Source organism: Canis lupus, chromosome 22, assembly GCF_003254725.2.
Source record: "Canis lupus dingo isolate Sandy chromosome 22, ASM325472v2, whole genome shotgun sequence".
Classification (NCBI taxonomy): domain Eukaryota; kingdom Metazoa; phylum Chordata; class Mammalia; order Carnivora; family Canidae; genus Canis; species Canis lupus.
The window spans coordinates 45573298-45596896 of NC_064264.1; the positions used below are offsets into that span (position 1 = coordinate 45573298).

General features: G+C 35.9%; 1 protein-coding gene across 1 annotated transcript in view; it reads left to right on the forward strand.

Moving 5' to 3' along the window:
• Positions 1-17274, forward strand: part of GPR180 (G protein-coupled receptor 180) — a 32148-nt gene extending 14874 nt beyond the window's left edge. The window contains exons 4-9 of the mRNA XM_025441095.3: positions 4007-4187; positions 4329-4378; positions 7469-7626; positions 10665-10856; positions 12715-12792; positions 13741-17274. Of these exons, the coding sequence (XP_025296880.1) occupies positions 4007-4187; positions 4329-4378; positions 7469-7626; positions 10665-10856; positions 12715-12792; positions 13741-13899 (818 nt within the window). The 3' untranslated portion in view covers positions 13900-17274. The remainder of the gene's footprint in view (positions 1-4006; positions 4188-4328; positions 4379-7468; positions 7627-10664; positions 10857-12714; positions 12793-13740) is intronic.
• The last annotated feature ends 6325 nt before the right edge of the window (positions 17275-23599 follow it).

Genomic DNA, 23599 nt, shown 5'->3' on the forward strand with positions numbered 1-23599 from the left:
TGGTTTTTACTGAGAATTGACTATTAAGCCGTATGTCTAAGGAGTTTGAATTAGAATAACTTGGTGTGAGTAGCTGCAATTAATGTTACATGTTATTCTGGTTAGATTTTATAATTTGCTTTCTTTCAAACAAATTATGTATTTTGTATCTATTAGACTGCAGTTAATCTCATATTTTATAGATTGGTCTAGGTTTAAAAAAAAAAACTAAGGCAAGGATGATGCTACTTGACAAAATACTATATAGGAATATTATATTTTAAGGTAGAATAAAGTAAAACTGCTTCTTAAAAAAATTAGAATCTGGGCAGCCCGGGTGGCTCAGCAGTTTAGCACCTGCCTTCAGCCCAGGGTGTGATCCTGGAGACCTGGGATGGAATCCCACATGAGGCTCCCTGCATGGAGCCTGCTTCTCCCTCTGCCTGTGTCTCTGCCGCTCTCTCTCTCTCTTTCTTTCTCTCTCTCTCATGAATAAATAAATAAAATCTTTTTTAAAAAATTAGAACCTTCACTGACTATAGTTGTGCTCTTGTTAGAAACCAAAATAAGTAGTCAGAATCCTGAGAATTAAAGTATTATCATCCAAAGTAGTCTGGTTTTCATCAGAATATTATTCTCTGTCACATCTGCTATCTCATTGTTTTTAAGATTCCAGATATTGGCTCTGGTAACATGTTGGAATGCTTTTGCTTTAAAGTAATAGAAAACTTTAATGCATGTAGTATAGACAATAAGGAAATTATCTTATATAACAAGAATTTCTGAGGCTTCTTCACAGTGGTTTATTTAGCATCTCTGTACCCTCCTATCTTCTGTCAGCTTTGTCCTTAGGCTAGCTCCCTCATGTCCAAAGTTAACTGCAGTTCACTTTGTGGGCATTGAATCTAGATAATGACAAAATTCAGTATCTCTTTTTTGAGAGCAAGGAAACCTTTCTTAGAAGCTTCCTCATCAGATTTCCCTGTCAAAACTGGGTCACGTGCCCTTGCTCTACAACATCATAAGAGAAATGTAAGTGAAAGTGTCAGAAGGAAGATAAGGGTAGACGAATTTGTGAGTAAAGGGTTAGGCATACCCCTTATTGGCAGGGGTGTTGGAATTTCTGTGATGAGTTTAGACTAATTAGGATATATCTTGAAACTCTTGAGGGTGGCATGGACATTGGGGTAGGTGGGAGTGCTGCACCCATGACCCAGTGACTGTCTCCTTTACCCTCTTTTCTCCCATCTCCCATCATTTAGCTGGAGCGGAGTTTTTTGAAGCTTTCCTGTAAGTTTTCTTCCTGCTGAATTTTGCCAGTGCTTTTTCCCATTAAGCTTGCCTTAAAATCTACACATTTCCTTATAACATATGTGTTTGCCACCTGGTGCGTGCTCATTTAACAGTATTCTTCTTTTGTGTATAGGTGAAATTTAATACTTAGTACCCACTTATCTAAAAATTAGAATTTAATTTCACAGTGAACAAATATAGATTGTTTTCTTATGATGGATGGTAACAGGACAAAAGTAAAATTGATCACTGAAAAGAAAAAAAACGGACTTTTTTTTTTTTCTAGAGGGAATTTATTTAAAAGAACAGTGAGTGCAGAATCCACATTTTATCTTTAGACTATCTTTTGGGCAGGATCAAGGTAAAAATAGTAAATGAACAAAGTACAAGACACAAATGTCTTGAGCTAGTGCAGGTTATTTAATACATTATCTGAAGGAAATAATTTGTTGGTTATAATGTTAGCTTTTCTGGAAGGTACATTTATTTTTTTTTTTAATATTTTATTTATTCATTAGAGAGAGAGAGAGAGAGACAGGCAGAGGGAGAAGCAGGCTCCATGCAGGAGCCCGATATGGGACTCGATCCCAGAACTCCAGGATCACGCCCTGGACCAAAGGCAGGTGCTAAACCATTGAGCCACCCAGGGATCCCCTGGAAGGTACATTTAATCTTGATTATTCCTAAAACATTTTTTTGCTACTAACAGATGTCTTCTTTTCAAAAGTACCTTCCTCCTATGTTATTCTGATTACTCAGTAAATAGTCTGAGGATTTTCTTTTCATGGCGGATTTGTAACGGATGGAGTGTGAAACTTTATCTTGTAATAGATACTCTGTAAAGTACTATGAGTAAATAAAACAAAAAGAATGCCATATTTAATTCTTTATACTAAGAAGGAAAAATAAAAGCTAAGATTCAAAAGACAGAATTGCATGAAGAATTTTACTGACCCACAGTGTTAATACATTTAGCGTATTTTCTGTCTTGTTCCATTACTATAACAATCCCAGGCTTATTGTCCCGTTATTTCTAGAGCTGGAATGCTGCCTATGTAAGGAGTTTAAAAAGAAATTATGCCTCTTGAGTTATTTGATCTTCTCTTCCTGAAATCTAAACATGCTTTTTCACCTGAATGAGGGAAGTGAACATTTATATAATGTAGAGCAGGAGAGACACCCAGTGGCTGAAATACTACTTATCTCCTTTTTTCCCCCTAACCATTGCAAAAATATGATTGAGATTGAACTGTTTATTGACTGCTTTTCTACTATTTGTATCTTCTAGATTGCTTTTTCAAAATTAATACTCCCTTCTCTGCCCACTGATTAGAGTTTACCTCAAATGGTAAACTGGAGCAGATTCAGCTTCATGATTGGATGGAAATGATTGCAGTTTAGGCTGTTCATCCACAGATTCAGTAGAGACAGCTCTGTTCACAGCCACCATCATTATACTCCAGTGGTATTTAGATACAATATGAAATCTTAATATTTGGAACTAGTTTTAGATGTAACTAAGTCAGTGTAAGTAAGATGTTAAACTCAAAGCTACTCCTCTAGGTTATGATAAAAATTTTCTGATATTTCTGAGAAATGAAGACACAGTCAAAAGATTCAGGTGATGCAGAAAAAGGGATGCAAATCTTGGGATGCATGAAGACTGTACTGGAAAGCTGTTGGTAGGAACTAGAGGCTGCTTAACAACTGGTACCGTTTTTAATATAAAGTCTGCTCGTTTACTCTGTTTTTGTCTTTACCAACCAGCTCCCTTTGCTTGTTTGATATTTCTGCTTACTCAGAATATTTATTTCACTGTGGCCTGATTTGACTTCAATGTCAGCTCCTTTCAACCTCAATTTCTGCTGCCTAATTCTTTCCATGTTTTGTGGTTTGATTTCCTGAGAGACTGATTAGCCTGACTTATCTTTGAGAACCAAATTATTCTGGTGGCCAGCAGCTAGTCTTTGGGTTGGTGGCCATTTGGTCAAGTATTACAGTTTTAGCCAACTGTGGGATGGAGTCTCATGGTCACCATAGAATTTCCTCTTTGACAAGAGCTGCAGACAGTTTACTTCAGAAGGGGACTGCAGTCATAACGTATTTTGAAACTTTGTTCCACTGGAAATGTAAGATAGTGGTATATTCCAGAGCTGTGTTTTTGTATCAGAATCACCTGATGGGCTTATTAAAACACAGCTTGCTGGTCCCCTCTCCCAGAATTTCTGATATAGTAGATCTGGGATGAAGCCCAAGAATGTGCATTTCTATTTCTAACAAGTTCCCTATTGATGCTGCTAGTCTGGAGATTGCACTTTGAGAACCATTGTCAGGGTATATTAAGCTATTGTTGACAAAATCTGTTCCTAAATTTCATACTAAAGTAATCCACTTTGGGGGTAAAAAGTCTGTCTGACTGAATGCTAACATCCTTGTTTTAATTTACGATTTTCTTATGGTTAGTCTTCAGGCTTATTGCCTAAGGATCCTTTTATAGAGATTGACTTTACCTACTTTAGTTTAATCTGCCTTCTTATATTTAAACCTTTATCCCAAAGTAAAAAATTGTTTACATTTTAATAATTTCCTTCTTTTTCCATACATAAGTGAAAGCTATGACTCCAGTTAAAAAAAAAAACAGTTTTAGAAATATATTGTCAGGAAGATTTAAAAGCCACCCCACACTATTACTGGCTTTGTTGTACTGAAGCAAACTCCTTTCTTCTCTTCACAGGGTTACATGAGTTCTTTTTCCTCCTAGTCCTGGTGTACTTTGTGCTTGCTTGCATTTATGCTCAGTCATTGTGGCAGGCTATCAAGAAAGGAGGGCCCATGCACGTGATCCTAAAGGTTCTGACAACTGCACTGCTGCTGCAAGCCAGCTCAGCTTTAGCTAATTACATTCATTTCTCCAGGTAACTTGAAACCTCTAAAACTGTGTTCACCATTACATCTAATTAATCCTAATTAGTTCCCCCAAATTATGCTGCCTTTGATTATGAACCATCTCTTCGCATTTGTAATTTACACTAATAGTCTTCTCTTCAATTCCTCAGTTACTCCAAAGATGGAATAGGAATACCTTTTATGGGAAGTTTGGCAGAATGTGAGTATCTTTCTAAGGTATATTTTTTGAAACATAAATTTGCTATTTGCCTCTGTTTTGTTTTTCTTTTTTGTCAATTATTTTTTGTCCTGATAGAATTTTTCTATCCAGGGTTGGTTAGAATTCAGCCCCACTGAAAAGAGGGTTACAGATTTAGTTCCCATCTGTCCTGTATAGTTTCTTCTTGATAATAGGTCATGTGTGTAATTCATCATTGTTTTTGGAGCATGTTTATATGCATTCTCTGTTTATCTCAATAAAAACTTGATGAAGTAGAGACATTTACACCTATCTTGCACATAAAGAATCTGGGCTCATTGGCAGGAAGCACATTTCCAAATGTCAGTAGTTCTGAGGGGTAGAGACAAAACTCAGACTCAAGTTTTCTGATCCTAAAGCTGAAGGTTGTTTTCCTCCTTTCATCCCTTTTTTTGACTTTTCCTATTTTCTGATCCAGAGTCAGAGAGTATACCTGTAATTGAATTGACCTCACAGCTTTGTTCTTTTATTTATACAAGGAATTTTCTGAAGTAATTTTTCAACTAAGCATGATAGGAAAAATATTTAAAAGTTCCCACAATCTAGAATGCCATTCTCAGTCCCAGAAAAATAGTCAAGATTTGCTGTAAAAAAGCAAATTCTTGGGATCCCTGGGTGGCGCAGTGGTTTGGCGCCTGCCTTTGGCCCAGGGCGCGATCCTGGAGACCCGGGATTGAATCCCATGTTGGGCTCCCGGTGCATGGAGCCTGCTTCTCCCTCTGCCTGTGTCTCTGCCTCTTTCTCTCTGTGTGTGTGACTATCATAAATAAAATAAAATAAAATAAAATAAAATAAAATAAAATAAAATAAAATAAAAGTCAAAAGATTCTGTTTAAAAAAAAAAGCAAATTCTGAATATGCAACCATTCTAGGATTTACTTTTTAAAATATTTCCGTAATTCTCTCATAGTCTCATCTTTCTTTAATAGGGTAGCTCATGGTAATCTTGTAGTAATCACAGAACCGATTTTCCTCATCTTGCTGCCTAAGATTCTAAACCTTCTAGAAACTTTGTTTTCCTGCTGAAGAGGACACATACTGGTCATCTCTTGGACACGAAGAAGAGTTGCTTCTCTTTTTTGAACATTTTTGGGAGCTCTGGTTTCTCCTGCTCTTGTCTCTTAGGTGACTCAGGATGTTTAATAGAACCATAGAATTTTAAAGCTGAATAGAACCTGAGAAATAATTTAGCTTATGCATTTTAGAAGTTGCAAAGCGCACAAAAACGCATGAGTGGAAGCTATCACTGAAATCAAGGACTTTTGAAGTTTTGTGTCTGCTGTATACAAAATAGTGTTTTAGGCTGGCATCTTCACTGTAGGTTTAAAAAGCAAAGTTTTTTCTTTTTATTAAACTACTATAAATGTTACTAAGTGTTGGTATTCAGACAACAGATTTGATTAAATGATTAAAATGTCAAGATTCTTGGGATCCCTGGGTGGCGCAGCGGTTTAGCGCCTGCCTTTGGCCCAGGGCGTGATCCTGGAGACCCGGGATTGAATCCCACGTCAGGCTCCCAGTGCATGGAGCCTGCTTCTCCCTCTGCTTGTGTCTCTGCCTCTCTCTCTCTCTCTCTCTCTCTCTCTCTCTCTCTGTGACTATCATAAATAAATAAGTAAAAAATAAAAAAAATAACTGAATTTCAAAAAAAATAAAAATAAAAATAAAATGTCAAGATTCTTAATAAAATCAAACAGAATAGGATTTTTATGTGGCCTGTTATTTTATCTACAGTTATCTTTCAGTGTCAGATAAGCAGTGTTCTACCTAATGCTTACATATTGGCATTCTGTTAATATGTGCTTCACACCTACTATACAAAAAAATGAGCCAGAACATCAGGGCTCAGGTATTTGTTTTTGCTAATTAGCAACTTATGCAGGAATATTCCTTTGCCTGACTTCTTCCAGTAACGGAATATGTATTCGTGAGATGTTAAATAAAAGTAATTGACATCACAGACATTTAAAATCTGTGATGAGAGAAAATTGTGCTTGATCTGAAAGGCCATGACATTTTGTACTATTCAAATATAGTGACAGTTCATTATTGGAATTCGCTATAACAAATATATGAGCATAAATGTAGAATATCCAGAGTAGGGAGAAAATGATCAAAATATATCTGAAAGGGTGTATCGTTAATAGGTTTTCAGCTTGTAACTTTTTAATATAGTACAGCTAGTTTTACCTGTTTCTGCAAGAATATCTTTATATAAATATGGAAGTAAAAGTTGTAGACGTCTAAGTATGGCTGGCGATTTGAAGAAAGTTTCGTTTGGTGCATTCTGATCATGTTTATTCCAAAATCCACATCAAAATACCCTAGGATGAGAAAGTGATCATCTTTTTGAGTCAATAAATACTAATTTCCAAAATAAAGATGCATTGTTTTCTCCAAGCGCGAGACTGAATGCAGGTGGTCTCCTTGCTTCCTTTTTGAAAGGAGCAGTCTTTCCCTGCAGTGTCAGTGATGGCCACCTGGTGGCACATCACACTAATACATGAAGCATTTCGTTTGTCTTCGGGACTAACACTAAAGCCAACATCATTGAATGTTACAACAGCCATTGTGTTTTATTGTCATGCTATTTCTTATTAATAGTTTTAGAAAATAAGCTCACATGATATAGTTCAGCTATCTAAAAAATTAACAACTCAGAAATAAAGGTACTAGTATTCTCCATATTGCAGAAGTTACATTTAAAATGTGTTTATTTTAATAAGCAGTCAGTTAATAAGCAGTCAGAGAACAGTATTATGTAGTTAGAAAAGCTAAGAAAAATGGGAAACAGAGATTTAAAGTTGGTCTTAATAAAGATACATATAGAGTATTGCCGTTGTTCTATTTTCAGAAATGTTTACAAACCTAATGGCAAAATTTTAATTTTAGAGTTCTACAAGAATATCTTTTGTTATTGAATTTTATCAACTTCTCTTTGAAAATGCCTATATTTTTGTGCTTAAAAAATAATTACATTCTCAATGCAAAAAGGACCAAATCCTTTGTATTGTAAAAACTTGGTTGACTTTTGTTCTCATTTCCCATTAGTTTTTGACATTGCTTCCCAAATTCAAATGTTATACCTGCTTCTGAGTCTATGCATGGGCTGGACAATAGTCAGAATGAAGAAGTCTCAAAGCAGACCTCTCCAGTGGGATTCTACTCCTGCATCCACTGGCATTGCTGTATTCATTGTCATAACACAGGTGAGTATTGATACTCAGTGTTTATACTTGGCAATATGCAAAAATCCAAACTTGAACAGACCTCATTTCAAAAGTGAAACTTGACACCCATGAGGAATTTGTCATTTAAAGTGTGAATTTAAAGAGTGATAGATCAAATAACTTGTAATCTTCTGAATGCTAATATGTGTAGATTGCAGAATTTAGTTATTACTTACATGAATTTGAGCTTTCAATCAGCTTATTTAAAAACGTGAAGAATGCTTAATATTAGGATAGATTCTCATTTCCTACTTAATAGCTTTCTATCATATTTTCTAACACATAGTAAGTACTCAACATTTTACATGGCTGAGTCAATGAATTTGAGATTCATCCATGGGCAAGGATTTTTAGGGCCAGTTCTATTACTTTATATACATGAAGGAATTCAAGTGAATATCTGAGATTAACAATAAAGCAAAATATAGAATGAGAAAGAAAGGGATCTAGTTTTTAAAAACAAATACAAGACAAATTTAGTCTTTTAGAAAATTTAGTCTTCTTAGCCCTTTTTTGTTTATTTTCTTTTATTCTAGGATCTCCATATGCCTATGTGCAATGGATTCTATAAAAATTATAAAGGAAGGTATAAACAAAAATTCATCATTGGCTGTAGATGAAAATGAAATATACACTTGGGCTCTGCAAAGAACATTATAATCTGAGTTTTAATGCATTAAATAAAGTGAAAAATTCATTAGTGAAGTGATAAGTCCTGTGCTTTATTCATCTTTATACGCATGATATTTATTGAGTATAGTAGATGCTAAGTGAAATGGGTATGTTGAATTTCATGACTGAGTTAGATCATATCACAGGTGGTGATGTTTAGATAGCAAATAATGGCTTCCTAAGGCTTTAGAATGAAGGGCTAATGACAACTGAATTACAAGTGATTAAAATAAGGGCAAGATTCTACCAACTTAATGTTTTTGATCCAGGGCTTCTGGAAAGTAGTGTTAATATTGGGTTAAATTCTCATTTCTCAATAAATAGCTTTTTTAAATCTAATTTTCATTATTCCATTATAATTTTAACCCATTATCATAGACAAATATAAATTGAGAACTGAGATGATGACACTACGCTAGAGTTTATTTAAGCACTTGTGAAGAAGACGTGAAATGTGGCCCTGGACCTCAGCAACCACCCAGACGAGGTGAATGAGGCGACATAAATACATACATGTATCCCACGGGCCACATGTTAATATACATAACTGAAAAATGTGGAATTTGAATATGTAAAAATGTGAGTCATGGGAAGTGATAGGGATTGTTTTGGCTTTATTGGAGGTATAATTAAGAAATAGAAGTTATATGTATTTAAGATGTACAACTTCATGTTTTGATATATGTCCACATTATGAAATGGTCACCAAAATCAGGCTAGTTAACATATCCTTCACCCCACATAGATACCAGGAGACAGTAGTTCTTTAATAGCACTTACTTATTACAAAACTTAAATTTAGAATTACAGGTTAAGAAATCATATGGATATAATAATTTGGGGGAGTGAAGAAGTAACATTTTAGTGTTGGAAAGCAAATATTCAGCCTAAGAAGGAAATGCATGTGTACAGGATGACAGAGGAGTTCACCTGTCAATCATGGTAGTAGGAGTAAGACCAGGATAGAAGATTTGAGAGTAAGAAGAGGAAGGGATTGCTGACAAACCCCATAATGCCTGAGAATTGGATTTTTTAAAAAAAGATTTTATTTATTTATTCATGAAGGACACAGAGGAGAGAGACAGAGGCAGAGACACAGGCAGAGGGAGAAGCAGGCTCCATGCAGGGAGCCTGATGTGGGACCCAATCCCTGGTCTCCAGGACCACACCCTGGGCCGAAGGCAGGCACTAAAGCACTGAGCCACCCAGGGATTCCCTGAGAATTGGATTTAATAACTGAGTTTTGATCATTAATTCTTTGGAAGCCACTGAAGACAGTTCTGAGGGCTGACTTGGCTAATGAAGGAAACAGGGCTACTGACACGTGTGATGGCAAAAAACATTGTAGTAATTTGTGATTGACTTTTGGAAAAGGTGGAAGGAAAGTATTTCTACTCAATAGCCATAAACAGAACAGCTAATAAGGAATTGTTGAGCTTTTTATTGTAATAGTAACAATATGGGGGAAAAAGTCAAGAAAAGGATGAGTACCTATGCTGGTTATTCATGAATAACCTGGATGCTCATAGTGAATATCAAAAATATACTCTCTTTTAGGGCACCCAGATGGTTCAGTCAGTTAGGGGTCCAACTCATGATTTCAGCTCAGGTCATGATCTTGGAGTCCTGGGTTTGAGCCACCCACTGGGCTCATGCCTGGTGCCAAACCTGCCTGGGGCTTCTTTTCCTCTTGCTCTGCCCATCCCCACTGCTTGTGTGTGCATACTGCTCATTCTCTCAACAAAATATATATATATATATATATTACACACACACACACACTCTCTCTCTCTCTCTCTCTCTCTCACACACACACACACACACACACACACACACATACACTCCTTTACCCTGGGAGGTTACCATGGAAAAATAGTGACATCTGAAATCAACAATTCTGACTTGGTCACTTCTGGATTACAGAAGATAGTGAGATATTTCAAAGTTATCCTGAGATAATGGGCCCGAATACAGGGCAGTTTGATTCCCGATAGGGTGCTAAGGGAAGAAAGATTTAGAAAAAGTTCGGGTTTGTTCTCTTAACATTTTCAACTTAGTTTCATCCTTAAAGATGTCTTACTTGAATCATGATGGCAATTGCATTTTTTATCTTTTGTATTATTTTATAAGAATCCCTTTTCTCTAGTTTAGTATATTAGGGAAGATAAGTCTATTATGCTTGATGCCTGTGCTTTATTAGTTAACAATCTTTATAGTCTGGTAAATCTTAGAACCTCTTAGGAATATTCATATACTCTTTAAGGGGATGTTTGAAAATAGTTGACAAAGTACTTATCATGAGTAGACAGATTTTTTTTCTTTCAATGTGATGTTGTATTTTGCAGAGCATTTTGCTACTTTGGGAGCAGTTTGAAGATACCAATCCTCACAGCTACCATTCACATCACAACTTAGCAGGGATCTTGCTAATCATTTTAAGGATTTGCCTAGCATTGTCGTTAGGCTGCGGACTGTACCAGATCATCACAGTGGAGAGAAGCACTCTAAAAAGAGAGTTTTACATCACGTTCGCCAAAGTATGGGTTTGGGTAGAAAATAGCTTCTTCTGATTATCAACTTTGTTCTGCTTTTTTTGGGTGGTTAAGCAACCTTGTACTAATGTTGGTTAAGCTGTTATTATGTGCCAAAGCACTAAGCTGTGCCCTTTTTGTATTTCAGCTCCTCTAATCTGTACAACCTATGAGATAAGATTTTGTATTCCATTTTACAGAACCTGTGCAATAGTAGTTTCCATGTAATCTTAGGTCAATTTTGCCTGGGTCGTAATTTCTTTATCAGTAGGAATTTCACATTTTTTTCTGTAGTATCAGAGTTTTTTAAAAATTAAGTTAGAATACAGTTTACATTTCTCAAGAAAACACGTAGTAGTTATGAACTGTTACTGTCAGTTATGCAGTGTTTTCTAACCATGAGGAGCTTTCTTTCAGCATAAGCAGATGAAGCAGGAGGCTGTTTCAGCCATTTCACTGCCTCCGCATGAGATCACATTTACTTTATTCCTCTTTTCTATGTCCTTACACGAGTCAGATCTGAAAGCAAATTTGATTTTGTTCTCTACCCATTTAATGAAGGAAAAAATAAGGAGAGAATTTGGAGCAGTAACATTGCAGGAACCTGCCTTCCTAGAAGGTTGTATTTTTCTGTCAGATTGAAAGAATTCATACACCTTCATCCTGGCAATGCAGAAGAGCATTCAGATAAGCTGTTAGTCAGTACCCCCCCATCCTGCCAGCCGGCAAAGCGCACAGTGCTCAGCATCCCAGGGTGGCTGTGGAGGGAGGGCCAGGTTCCTCATCCCCAGAGTTCAGCTCCTTAAAGCTGCTCCTGCAGCCCCAGGAACCCACTTCAGCTTTCTGAGTACCAAAGAGGCAAGAAAATGCTTTTTTGTTTTTGAATTTTTTACAGGGATGGGGGGGGTTTATTGTTTGGAAAGTTAATATATATTTAAGATGTTTTAAAACTAAATTTCCTCTTTTTTCTGTGTTTAAAACTGGACCAAACTTTTTTCTTGAACTTAAAAAAATTTTTATATGCCTTAATTTAATTTTTAAATGGGTTCAAACATCTGAAAGTATTTAAAGAGAAGCAAAAGTATTTTTTATCTCTCTCCCATCTACTCAGTTATTATTTCCTCATATAATCACTGCTATTTACTACCAACTTATCCTCCCAGAGAATTTTTAATATTCCTATGTATTTCCTTCCATATTTACACAAACAGCACATTTTTTTACATCTTGTTTTTATTTTCTTATGTTTATTATACTGAGCATCTCAATAACTACTATTTATTAACTTAATACTTTACTTCATTTTTAGTTTTGGAATAGAAAATACATTTCTGTTCTTGGAAAAATAGAAAAGAAATGCTTGAAAAGCATAATGTTAAAGTTTCTCATTCTTATTTACTCAGTTCCACTCTTCTGTACTAACCCACAAACACGCCACCACTAGTAGTCAGTGTTTTGGGTATTCTTACAGAATTTCTTTGTGAATCTCTAATGCAAATGTGAATGAACATCTTTATTAGTTTTTCTTTTTATAGGAATATTATACATTTGTACTTTTTCTCAATTATTGTTACTTATATTAATGTATTTTCATGTTTAATATATAATGTCATTTAACAATGAGTATATTAATGTGTCTTTATAAGAGATTCCGAATACAAAATTTAAAATATGCATTTGATTAGAAACGAAATATTATCATAGCAATAGCAAGTTTATTTTTATATTTTATTAGATAGAACTTCTAAAGACCAATTGAGGTCAATCAGGACCTCCTAAATATGCTAGTGATGTTTTTTATCTGGCACATTCTGGAAATAAAGATATAGCCAAACTCATTTGACTTATTTGTCATTTGTTTCAGGGCTGTATCTTGTGGTTTTTATGCCATCCAGGTCTTGCATGTATCTCTGTCATTTTTAGTGACTACCAAAGAGATAAGGTAAGTAATACACATGATCACTGTAGTTTTTTATAGTGTTTATTGGAAAATTATTAAAGTAGAAAAGGCCTATTTATCTCTTTAGAGGTTTTCTAAGTTCTTTAAAACCATACTTTGAAACAAAATAATTGAACTGGTGAGCATATGAACAGGAACTTTAAAATATGGAAGAAAAATGTTTAATTCTAGTTAATTAAAAAATGATGAAAATCACTTTTATTATTTCAGCCTATTTCATAATACTGTTTTAAAAATTAGACAATTCATAATCCACCTATGTTAAGAGCAATTGATTAAAATTTTTTACTATGCAGTGGTTAAGAATCAAAGTAGATTCATGAAAACTCAGTCTAGTTGCTTTACCAGACTGCAGACTAGAGTGTTGATACTTGCCTTCTTAGGTAAATGGCTCCATCAACTCATTGTGTTCTGCTAGGTCCCTTTTCCAAGCCGTGCAGTGTGGCCTTGAACACACAAATGTCTCGAGCCTGAGGTATTTGCAAAGGGTAATTAGATAGGAAGATAGTCTACAAAAATAAGGAAGCAACTTGAGGATCTTTGAAATGCCCTTAGAACACTCTTCAGGATTCAGGTGGGGCATGCTTTATTCCTCTTACCAGATTAGCCAGGAACCTGATTTTTCTTACCACTTTCTGCCTACGGTGTGCACCCTGAGGAGAGAATGCGGTAGCAAATTGAATGTGTCTTATTTTGGAGTCTGTGAATTAACTGTTAGATAAATTTTGCCTTTGAACAGTTACAGTTCTGAACATTAGTCACATTTTCCTATTGAAAACTTCTTTGATAAAATGTACCTATGTCAAAGATGGAGGGTAGAGTAGGTGATGTATGCGTACATAAACGGGAAGTATGGGGGTTCGTGATGAACTGAATATAATTTCTCTGTGTTTACATGCCGTAAAAGCATTCCCTTTCTTTTCTTTTCAGGTTATCACAATAGGTGTTATCCTTTGCCAGTCTGTTTCCATGGTTATTCTCTACAGACTCTTTCTTTCCCACAGTCTATACTGGGAAGTTTCTTCACTTTCTTCGGTAACACTACCACTGACCATATCATCTGGACACAAAAGTCGGCCTCACTTCTGATACTTGATTTTCTTTAAAGAAAACAATTGATTTAAGAGTGCAATAAGGATCCAAATACAGTGACTTTTTTTTTCATACTTTTGGTATGAAAAATTGAACAAAGAAGGCAGAGCATGTTATTTATACAACTGCATTTAAGCAGTATCAAACTGAAAAAAGGTAACAAATGAAATGTTTTGAAATATGCTTAATAAACTTTCAAGAAAGTGTGTTGTTATAGGGTGATTTATGCAATTTATCTGTGGAAATTAATATAAAAAGAATTATATGATATTTTGGTAAGAGATTCACCACTTTGTTGTAATGCCTCATCTTATATCAATAGTTAACTCAGGTTTGATAGTCTTATGAAAAGTAATCAGTTAAATGATTACTTGCTTATACATATCTAAACAAACTCCAATTACAAAATCAGTGTAATACACTGATTAAAAACTGCTTTTTATGCTTTAAGGAAAATGCATTTCACATTGGAGTTTAAAGGAATTGAAAATGAAATTACTTAAGAATGTGAATATAAAATATATTTATAGCTGAATGAATGAATAAGTTTTTGTTTATTTGGTGTGGGGTTCTTCTCCATTTTCTTCTATCCCTTTGGCTCTAGTTCAGGTTCTGGCTTGGTTAGCAAAGGGTTTTTGACAAATAGTTTATGAAAAATAAAGCTTAGATACATTATATGGGTTGTTCCTTACAAAGACTTTTAAAATCTGAGCACTTAGGTGAAGGGACAAGCAGGGTTACATGTTTAAAAAGAAAGAAGGGAAACGTACTATGTGATATGGTACTAAAATTTTAATCCTGATATAATTCATTTCTTACATTGAATCCCCAATCATAATTAAGCCGTATACACAGATTAAATTAACAGAAGCATTTCACATAAATGTTGGTTTCAGTCATCAACTACCCATGAATTCCTGCCCAAGGATACTTAATCAGGATTAAATTTTCTATGAATAATTGAAAAACAAAATACTCACTGGATTTGTTATAATCCTTGTTGGCACTGGATTCTAAGTAGTTGCCATCTTGAATCCTTTGTAATAAAGCCATATTTTTTTGTGTATGTGATGCCCCAGTATTGAGTATGCTAGCTATGAAATACTCTATCAAGTGCCTGTTTAAAGAATTGCTAAATGGTTGTCAATACCTGGTGTATAAAATGAGTGTTCCCATTAGTAGTCACTGATTGGAAATTATTCTGTTTCTGTTGGGTGTCATGCTGTTCAGGCCTTTTTAGTTTTACATCTGGCTTATTTCCTTTTCAAATACTTTTTATCTACTTCCAAAGGTATTACATTTTTAAGCAAGAAATGGTGCACTGACCTGGTAATTAAAGTTTTTAATTAAATAGTTAAAACGACACAGCCTAACTTTAAAGTACCTGTGACTTTGTCCTCATTCTTACCTTACACCTGGTCTCATTGGAATTGAACAGTGTTCTGTTTCATGTTAGAGGCAAATATCTATGTTTGCAAGTAGCAAACTGACAAGTGACAGAGGTCACCTGGCTCATTAGATCATCTTTCTAACAGTTCTCTGTAAATTATTTAATAAATGAGGGCTACAGGTTACCACTAGGAAGTTGGAAATGTATTTTAGCTCTTCGTGATCTGCTGTGTGGTCATGACCTTTTCTTTTACCACGTCTCATTCATAACCCTGGTGCTGTCTGTCCTGTTCAACTGAGGTGCAGCTAATTAAGCAGAATCAAAAAAGGGGAAGCCTTTCATAAGCTTTGTGAACTTGTACCAGTAGAGAGGAAATAATTTTTCTGTTACCTATACAAAGAACATAGAAACTGCAATCCAGATATATGAAATGTGTTACTGTGCTTGTATATATGAAACTCTGACAGGTCTTTTTTTTTACTTTAATTATTTTTTATTTTATGATTGAATTTGTTGATAATTTATTTTGTTATTCAAGAGCCATTGTTAAATGAAGGAAAATGGTTAATACTTAACATATAGCATATAAAACATTGTTCATGAATTTAGTAATCAGAGCTGAAAATTTAGTCTGTAAGTCGCGGCACAGCACCCACTCTTCTCTCGGTGAATGTTTACACAGAGCTCTGTAGCACAGAGCATGGAAGGATAAGTATATACTGTAAACTCTCATTAAAGATCAAAACTTTTCTACTTTTCTTTCAGATCATGCTTTTTTACAATTAATTTTTACAATTTTTTTTCTTAAAGAAGACAAATGGTTGTTTGTGTCCAGGCTTCTTTCTTTTTCTTTTTTTTCAGAAGCATTTTGTTTCTTCTCTAAGAAGCTATAGAAGATACTTACTTTTATGACACATGTAATAATATTAGCTCCTCCTTAACTGAATGTCTGCTGTGTGCCAGGCACTCACTGTTGTCACTGAGCCCTGCTGCGCTAGCAGAGCTCCCCTTCAACTGAGCATAAGAGAGAATAAATGATTTCTCTAAAGGCATCAGCTTCTCTTTAGTTTTTCTGCTTTTTACCCTCATAATTTAATGAGCACCTATTAGGTGTGTATGTTTTTAGTGAAAATGCCTGGCTATCGGTAGCTAATTTTAGCTGTTGATTGTAATGTTAAACCTGGATTTGTACTGAAGTCAGAAATGAACTTGCATAGATAAGCAAGTGTGCACCTCAGCACATTTCAATATTTGAACCTTGGCTTTCAGCTAGAGGAAGAGAATCCAGGCAGAAGAGCTTGTTTTAGGAAGGTTTTCTGTGGTCTCAACTTGTAAGCCAAGTCTATTGAAACTACAGGATAAATAAGTCTAAGGCCAACAGTAATGTAGAGACTTCACACACCATTATGAACGGTGGCCCTTCAATATGTTTCCCTTAGGAGACTGTGCCTATTCTCTGGAAGTTCTTAGGAAATCTGAAATTATCTGTGTAACATTCTCTTTAAATAGCTTCAGTGGTGTCAAATCTGTGAGGTTTTCTGTTTTTGCGAAGTAATGCGGTGACCAATCAAGTTGAGACTAAATCTGAAGAGGTAATACTGTTTTTTGTACCAACATAAAGTCAAGAATTGAGACAAATAACAAGACTGGTTTTCCTGTGAAATCTGAAAACTACCATGAAAGCACACTGTCCTGAACTCCTTGAAGTAGTTCTCCAAGAAATATTTCAGCTTCCACTACTTGGGCAGCACAATTCCCAGGGCATCATGGACATTGTCCTCGAGGAGTGTCGTTTATATAGGATACCAGGAGACCTAGAAGAGTCCTAGAAAGGAATGGCCCTGCCCACCAAAGCCCTTTCTCTGCAAAGTGAAGGGAAATCAGTTGGATGATGGAATTCTTTGTGCTAATCGTATGCCTCTTTTTAAGTTTGAAATTATTTTAAAATAAAGTTTAAAAATAGAAATCAGATCAAACTACTACTGGCTTGTTAAAAACTCCATTTGCTTCCCACTGCACTTAGAAAAAAGTGATCCATGCTCATTACCATGTTCTAGAAGGCCCCACGTGATCCGGTCCCTGCCTCTATCTATGATCTCATTTCATACCACTCTTCCTCTCACCATATTCCAGCCTCATCATTAAAAAATATCTCATTTATATCACTGCCTCAGGGCTTTGCAGTAGCTATTTCTTCTGCCTGGAATACTCTCTTCCAAATCTTGGCATGGCTGTGTGGCTGAATCTTCCTTACCCTCCAGGTTCTCAGATCAAATATCTTTCAGAGACCTCTGGCCATCTGTAGTGGCTTTATATGGTGCCAATGTGGCTAAGCTGAGGATACGTTCCTCTTAATTCTCCCTACATAATTTTAGGATAGTGTGGGTACAAGAGGTTTGTGGTGCAAGATTCAGAAGGTATAAGTTAAGTAGCCAGATCCAGATTTCTTTTTATAATTGAAAGGTCCGAGCAGAGCACACATTGTTGCAGCTCACTCACATTATTGCTTATCTGCTGGCTTATATTTTTGGTCTGTGGGCCAACAACCAGGCACATAGGAACAGCAGCTCCTGCTGGATCACCTCCTTTATTTTCTCCTGACTCTAGCCAGGTGTGTGTTTCACTCTGTGACAGAGGGTGCCAGGTTCTGCAGCACAGCCCCATCATTGAAGTTGGAGGATTGGAAACAGTGAGAGACTGACACGAATACCCATGGGTTTTACTCATCCTAGCAGGTTCTAGTATACTGTTTTCGCTTCCCCCACTTCATACCCATCTTCCTTTCCCACCTGCCTGACGCAAAAGAACAGCCTCCTATGATCCCTATTACAAATATTTTATATATTAAAAATGGCATGTGTGTGTGTTAGTGATATCCTAATAGTTCTTCTCTGACCAGATGCTGATAGATATCCTAATGCTGCTACCCTGTCCTAAATGCTCCATCATGTTTCCCCTTTTCTTGTTAGAATACTTAACCTACTTTATCTCTGCCTGTTGTCTCCCCAGTTAGAATGTAAATTCTAAGGGAGTTTGGACATTGTCTATATCGTTCATTGCTGTATCCCTAGCACCTTGAGCATTCCCTGGTGCACACTAGATACTCAAAAATATTTTTTGAATTAATGAATGAAAGCTATTTTGAAAAAGTTTCAGACACATACTTAGCAATATAGCATTAATTAAATCATAGGACCTCCCTTAATGACTTAAAATAATGCCTTGCCTGTTCTTTATTCAATTACATGGAACCAAGAATGTGTAAAAATCTTGAGTAGTCAAGTAGTTGCTATGAAGTCTAATCTCTAAAACTCACCAATTAGGGGAGACTTCCTCAAGTTGTTAAAGAGGCAGTTCCCTCTATAAATAGTATTGGGACCATGTGCCTTATTTCTTAGCTGCTATAGCTAAGAAGTAAAAGAAGTTTAAGTCAACTAGAGGAAGAAGGTCATCAGTAGTGATAAGTGGCTGGGAGAAGTCAGAAAAAGTAAAAATGATACTCATATCACAGGAGCCTGAAGTCATTTAATGTGGATGAAAACAGCCCTGTGTGCCTGAATAGACTCTTAGAGCTTTATTGTTCAATATAACTTTTGACAATGGCTCTTCATAATCAAAGATTAAGATACATTATGTTCAGTATCCTTAGAGAAATGTGCAAGTACTTGGTGATGTTTTCTCATTAAACAGGTTATATACGCATGTTGTGCAAAAATCAGAAGGTTGAAAAGGGTAAAAAGTTCTTTAAGCCATTCATTTCCCTTCCCTGGATCCAACCTCTGCTATCAGTTTCTTGTTTATTCTTCTGGATGGCTTCATGTATGTATAAACACACATATGTATGAAACACCAATTATAGTATACCATACACAATGTTTTGTACATTCAGCAATTTATTCCATATCCCTATCTACAGAATTGTCCCATTTTTTTCATTGGTTGCATAGAACCCCATTATATAGGTGGTATTTTAATTTTTTTTATTAGTTCTCTGTCACTGGAAAGTGTTGGTTTCCACTCTTTAGCTAGTATAGGTAGCTTCTTAAACACTTGGAATAAAAAATTTGCCTGGCTCTCTTCTCTCTTCCCAGTGCCACAGTGGGGTACACCCTCCCCCCACCCCAGCTTCCCAGGATGTAGATCCTTGGAGTTTCTTGAGTGCACCAAGTGTCTTTGTTATTCATGGTGGAACCTGATAGTTTATGCTCATGAGATGACTCAAGATGAAGACTAGCCACACCAGAAAGACCAACCATGTGATTAGAGAGTTGGGTCTTTGAGCCAAAGTGATACTGGCCTGACCTCTGGGGAGGGAAGAGGGATTGGAGATTAAGTTCAGCCTTGTGGCCAGTGATTCCAGTTGGTCATGCCTATGTAATGAAACCAAAAAAAAAAAAAAAAAAACTCCACAGACACTGAAGCTCAGGTGAGCTTGTAGGACTTTTGTTTAATACAGGTGGAATTATCAACCTTTTTATGGCTTCTGTGTTCTACCTGCATCACACATAGAACTGGACTTAAGGCTGCTCCAGTGAACTGTTTGATTCATCATCTAGAACCACACTATTTTAGTTATTGTAGCTTTAAAATATGCCATATTGTCTTAAAGGGAGCCTTACCCGTCAGTGCTCTTGGTCTTTTTTATTTTATAATTATACCTACCAGTTTTATCATATGAACTTTAGAATCTTTTCAATTTTTGAAAGAAAAATCTTGTTTACTATTTTTAGTGCAATGAATTAAATTTCTATATCAATTTAGAGAGATTTGATTTCCTTAACATGTTGGATATTAATCCCACAAATGGTTGCTCATCTTTTTGGCTCCTTAGCAAAGCATTTCATTAACTGTGAACCTGTGGTTGCTTTCATAGTGATCCAAGAGACTGATACGAAATACCTTTCTATTTCTTTAATGTGAACATGCGTCAATCAGTTTTTAAGGACTTCTTTATATAGACCTTGTGCACTTGATGATACCCTCTTGATATGTTAGTGTTTTCTTTCATTGTATCTTGCAAATGGATGTTATTTTACACATGAAGATGGTCCATTTCTGTATTTTGATTTTGCTCCCAATCTAACTGAATTCTCCTAACAGTTGTAATAATTTTCTAGTTGGTTCTCTTGTATTTTCTAGGCAAACAATTGTGTCACCTGCATATAGTGATCATATTTATTCTCCTCTTTACCTTTTTTACCTCTCATTTTTACCCTCTTACTGCTAGTATCTTCAAAACTGTGTTAGTTTTGGTAACATGGCAGTAAGATGTCTACATTCTCCATAATGTGATTCCAAGTAGACTTTGAAAAGTTAAATACACATATTGTGATCCCTAGAGCAACAATTATATGTATATGTGTGTTTTGTAAAATTACAATATGAAAATTGAAATGGAATGCTAAAAAAATGTTCAAGTAAAGTAACCCAGAAGAAGAGAGGACATGGGAAACAGAGGAATTAAAAACAGAAAAATAAGCAGAAAACAATAAAATGATAGACCCAAATCCAAACATATCAATAGTTATACTAAATGTAAATGTTCTAAATATACCAATTAAGAAACAGAGATTGTCAGATTTTCTATTTTTGTTATTTTTTTAAACATCTTATATATTTGACACAGAAAGAGAGCACAAGTAGGCCAAGTGACAGGCAGAGGAAGAAGAGAAATAGGCTCCCTGCTCAGCAGGGACCCCAGGACCTTGGGATCATGACCTGAGCTAAAGGCAAACACTTAACCCACTGAGCCACTCAGGTGCCCCAGAATAGATTTTTTAATATCCCAATTGTATGCCATCTACAAGAAATTCATTTAAATGTAAATATAGGGATCCCTGGTGGCACAGTGGTTTAGCGCCTGCCTTTGGCCCAGGGCGTGATCCTGGAGACCCAGGATCGAATCCCACGTCAGGCTCCCGGTGCATGGAGCCTGCTTCTCCCTCTGCCTGTGTCTCTGCCTCTCTCTCTCTCTCTGTGTGTGACTATCATAAATAAATAAAAATTTAAAAAAATAAAAATAAAAAATAAATGTAAATATAATGTTAAAATAAAATGACAGGAAAGAAATACCTGTGCAAACAATAATCAAATGAAGCTAGAATGACTATAGTAATATCAAAGTACACTTTAGAGTAATGAAAGTTACCAGGAATAAACAAAGGATGGAAAGAGAAAAGAGTTGATTCACCAAGAAGACCTCACAATCTTTTTTTTTTTTAAGATTTTATGTATTTATTTATTTATTTATTTATTTATTTATTTATTTATTCATGAGAGACACACAGAGAGAGAGAGGCAGAGACAGGCAGAGGGAGAAGCAGGCTCCATGCAGGGAGCCCGATGTGGGACTCCAACCCATTACTCCAGGATCACACCTTGAGCTGAAGGCAGACACTCAACCACTGAGCCACCCAGGCCTCCCAAGACCTCACTATCTTAAATGTAGACACCAAACAGCAGATCTTCAAAATACATACAACAAAACACTGACAAAATTGAAAGGAGAAATAGACAAACCCATATTTGTAATTGGGGACTTAAACACTCATTTTTCTCAGTCATCAATAGAACTAGTAAAAAATTAGCTAAAATATAGAACTGTAAAACACCATCAATGGGATCTATTTGAAATTTATAGAGTATTCACCCCAGCAGCAGCAAAATATAGTCTTTTCAGGTTATACACGGACCATTCATCAAGATAGACCACAACCTGGAACATACCATAACAAATCTAAAAAAACCTGAAATTATGCAAATATGCTCTCTGATCATAACCAGTAACAAAAAGATAACTGGAAAATCTACAAACACTTGAAAAATTGACACTTTTAAATTAACTTGGCTTACTAAATATATTTTGAACAGACAAAATGAAAGTATACTGTATCAAAATATATGGAAGGAAAAATATTTCTTAGGAATAAATTTGTGGCATTAAATGCTTATAAAGAGGGGCACTTGGCTGGCTCAGTCAATAGAGTATACAACTCTTGATCTCAAGGTTGTAAATACAAGCCCCACGTTGGATGTAGAGATTACTTCAAAATAAAATATTTGGGGTGCCTGGATGACTCAATTGGTTAAGTGTCTGATTTTGGCTCAGGTCATGATCTCAGAGTCCTAGCATGGAGCCCTGCATCAGGCTCTCCACTGAGCAGGAAGTCTGCTTGTCCCTCTCCCTCTGCCATTCCCACTGCTTGTGCTCTCTGTCTATCTCAAATAAATAAAATCTTTAAAAAAAATTTTTTAATCTTTAAAAAAATGTTTATAAGAAGAAGAAAAGTCTTGAATAAATAATCTAAGCTTTTAACTTAGGAGAACTAAAAGGAAATAAAAGTAAACCCAAAGCACCAGGAAGAAGAAAATAATAAAAAGTGGCTATCAATTGAACTTGATCACAGAAATCCATGGAGAAAATCAACTACACCAAAACTGGTTCTTGGAAAAGATCAATAAAATCAATAAGCCTCTAGCAAAATTGACAAAGGGAAAAAAGGGGTGACATGAATTACTAATATCAGTCATGAAAGAGGAGGTATCAGACTCTGCAGACATTAACAGGACAATAAAGTACTACTGCAGGGACACCTGGGTGGCTCAGCAGTTGAGCATTTGGCTTTGGCTCAGGGCATAACCCTGGAATCCCAGGATCGAGTCCTACATCGGGATCCCTGCATAAAGCCTGCTTCTCCCTCTGCCTATGTCTCTGCCTCTCTCTCTCTCTCTCTCTGTGTGTGTGTGTGTGTGTCTCTCATGAATAAATAAATAAAATCTTAAAAAAAATAAAGTACTATTGCAAAAAAATCCTTTATGTAAATACAACAATTTAAATTAAATAACCAATTCTCTGGAAAGTGTATGTCAAGGACTATGAAGAGTCTGATATTTTACTTTACTTACAAACTAACTAGTTAACCTGTTACTGCTTCATAAAGGCTGCAGAGCCCATGAAACTTCTAGGTCAGAAATGAAGCACTTTGTTCTATATAGTACAGCAAATATCATGAGCTTCCTGTTGGTTGGCATTGATTACACAAAACTCCTAAGTCCATGGGGGCAGTAGGTATAGTCCATGGTGGAACTAGATAGATGTTACATGTGCAGTGAGATTCAGGGAGCCTCCAAGGAATATCAGAGTTGGGAAATTTATCTCTTTTATAACTGACACCGTGGGGATGCCTGGGTGGCTCAATTGGTTGAGCATCAGACTCTTGATTTCGGCTCAGGTCATCATCTCAGGGTCATGAGATTGAGCCTCACCTTTGGCTCCTTGCTGGGCATGGACCCTGCTTAAGATCCTCT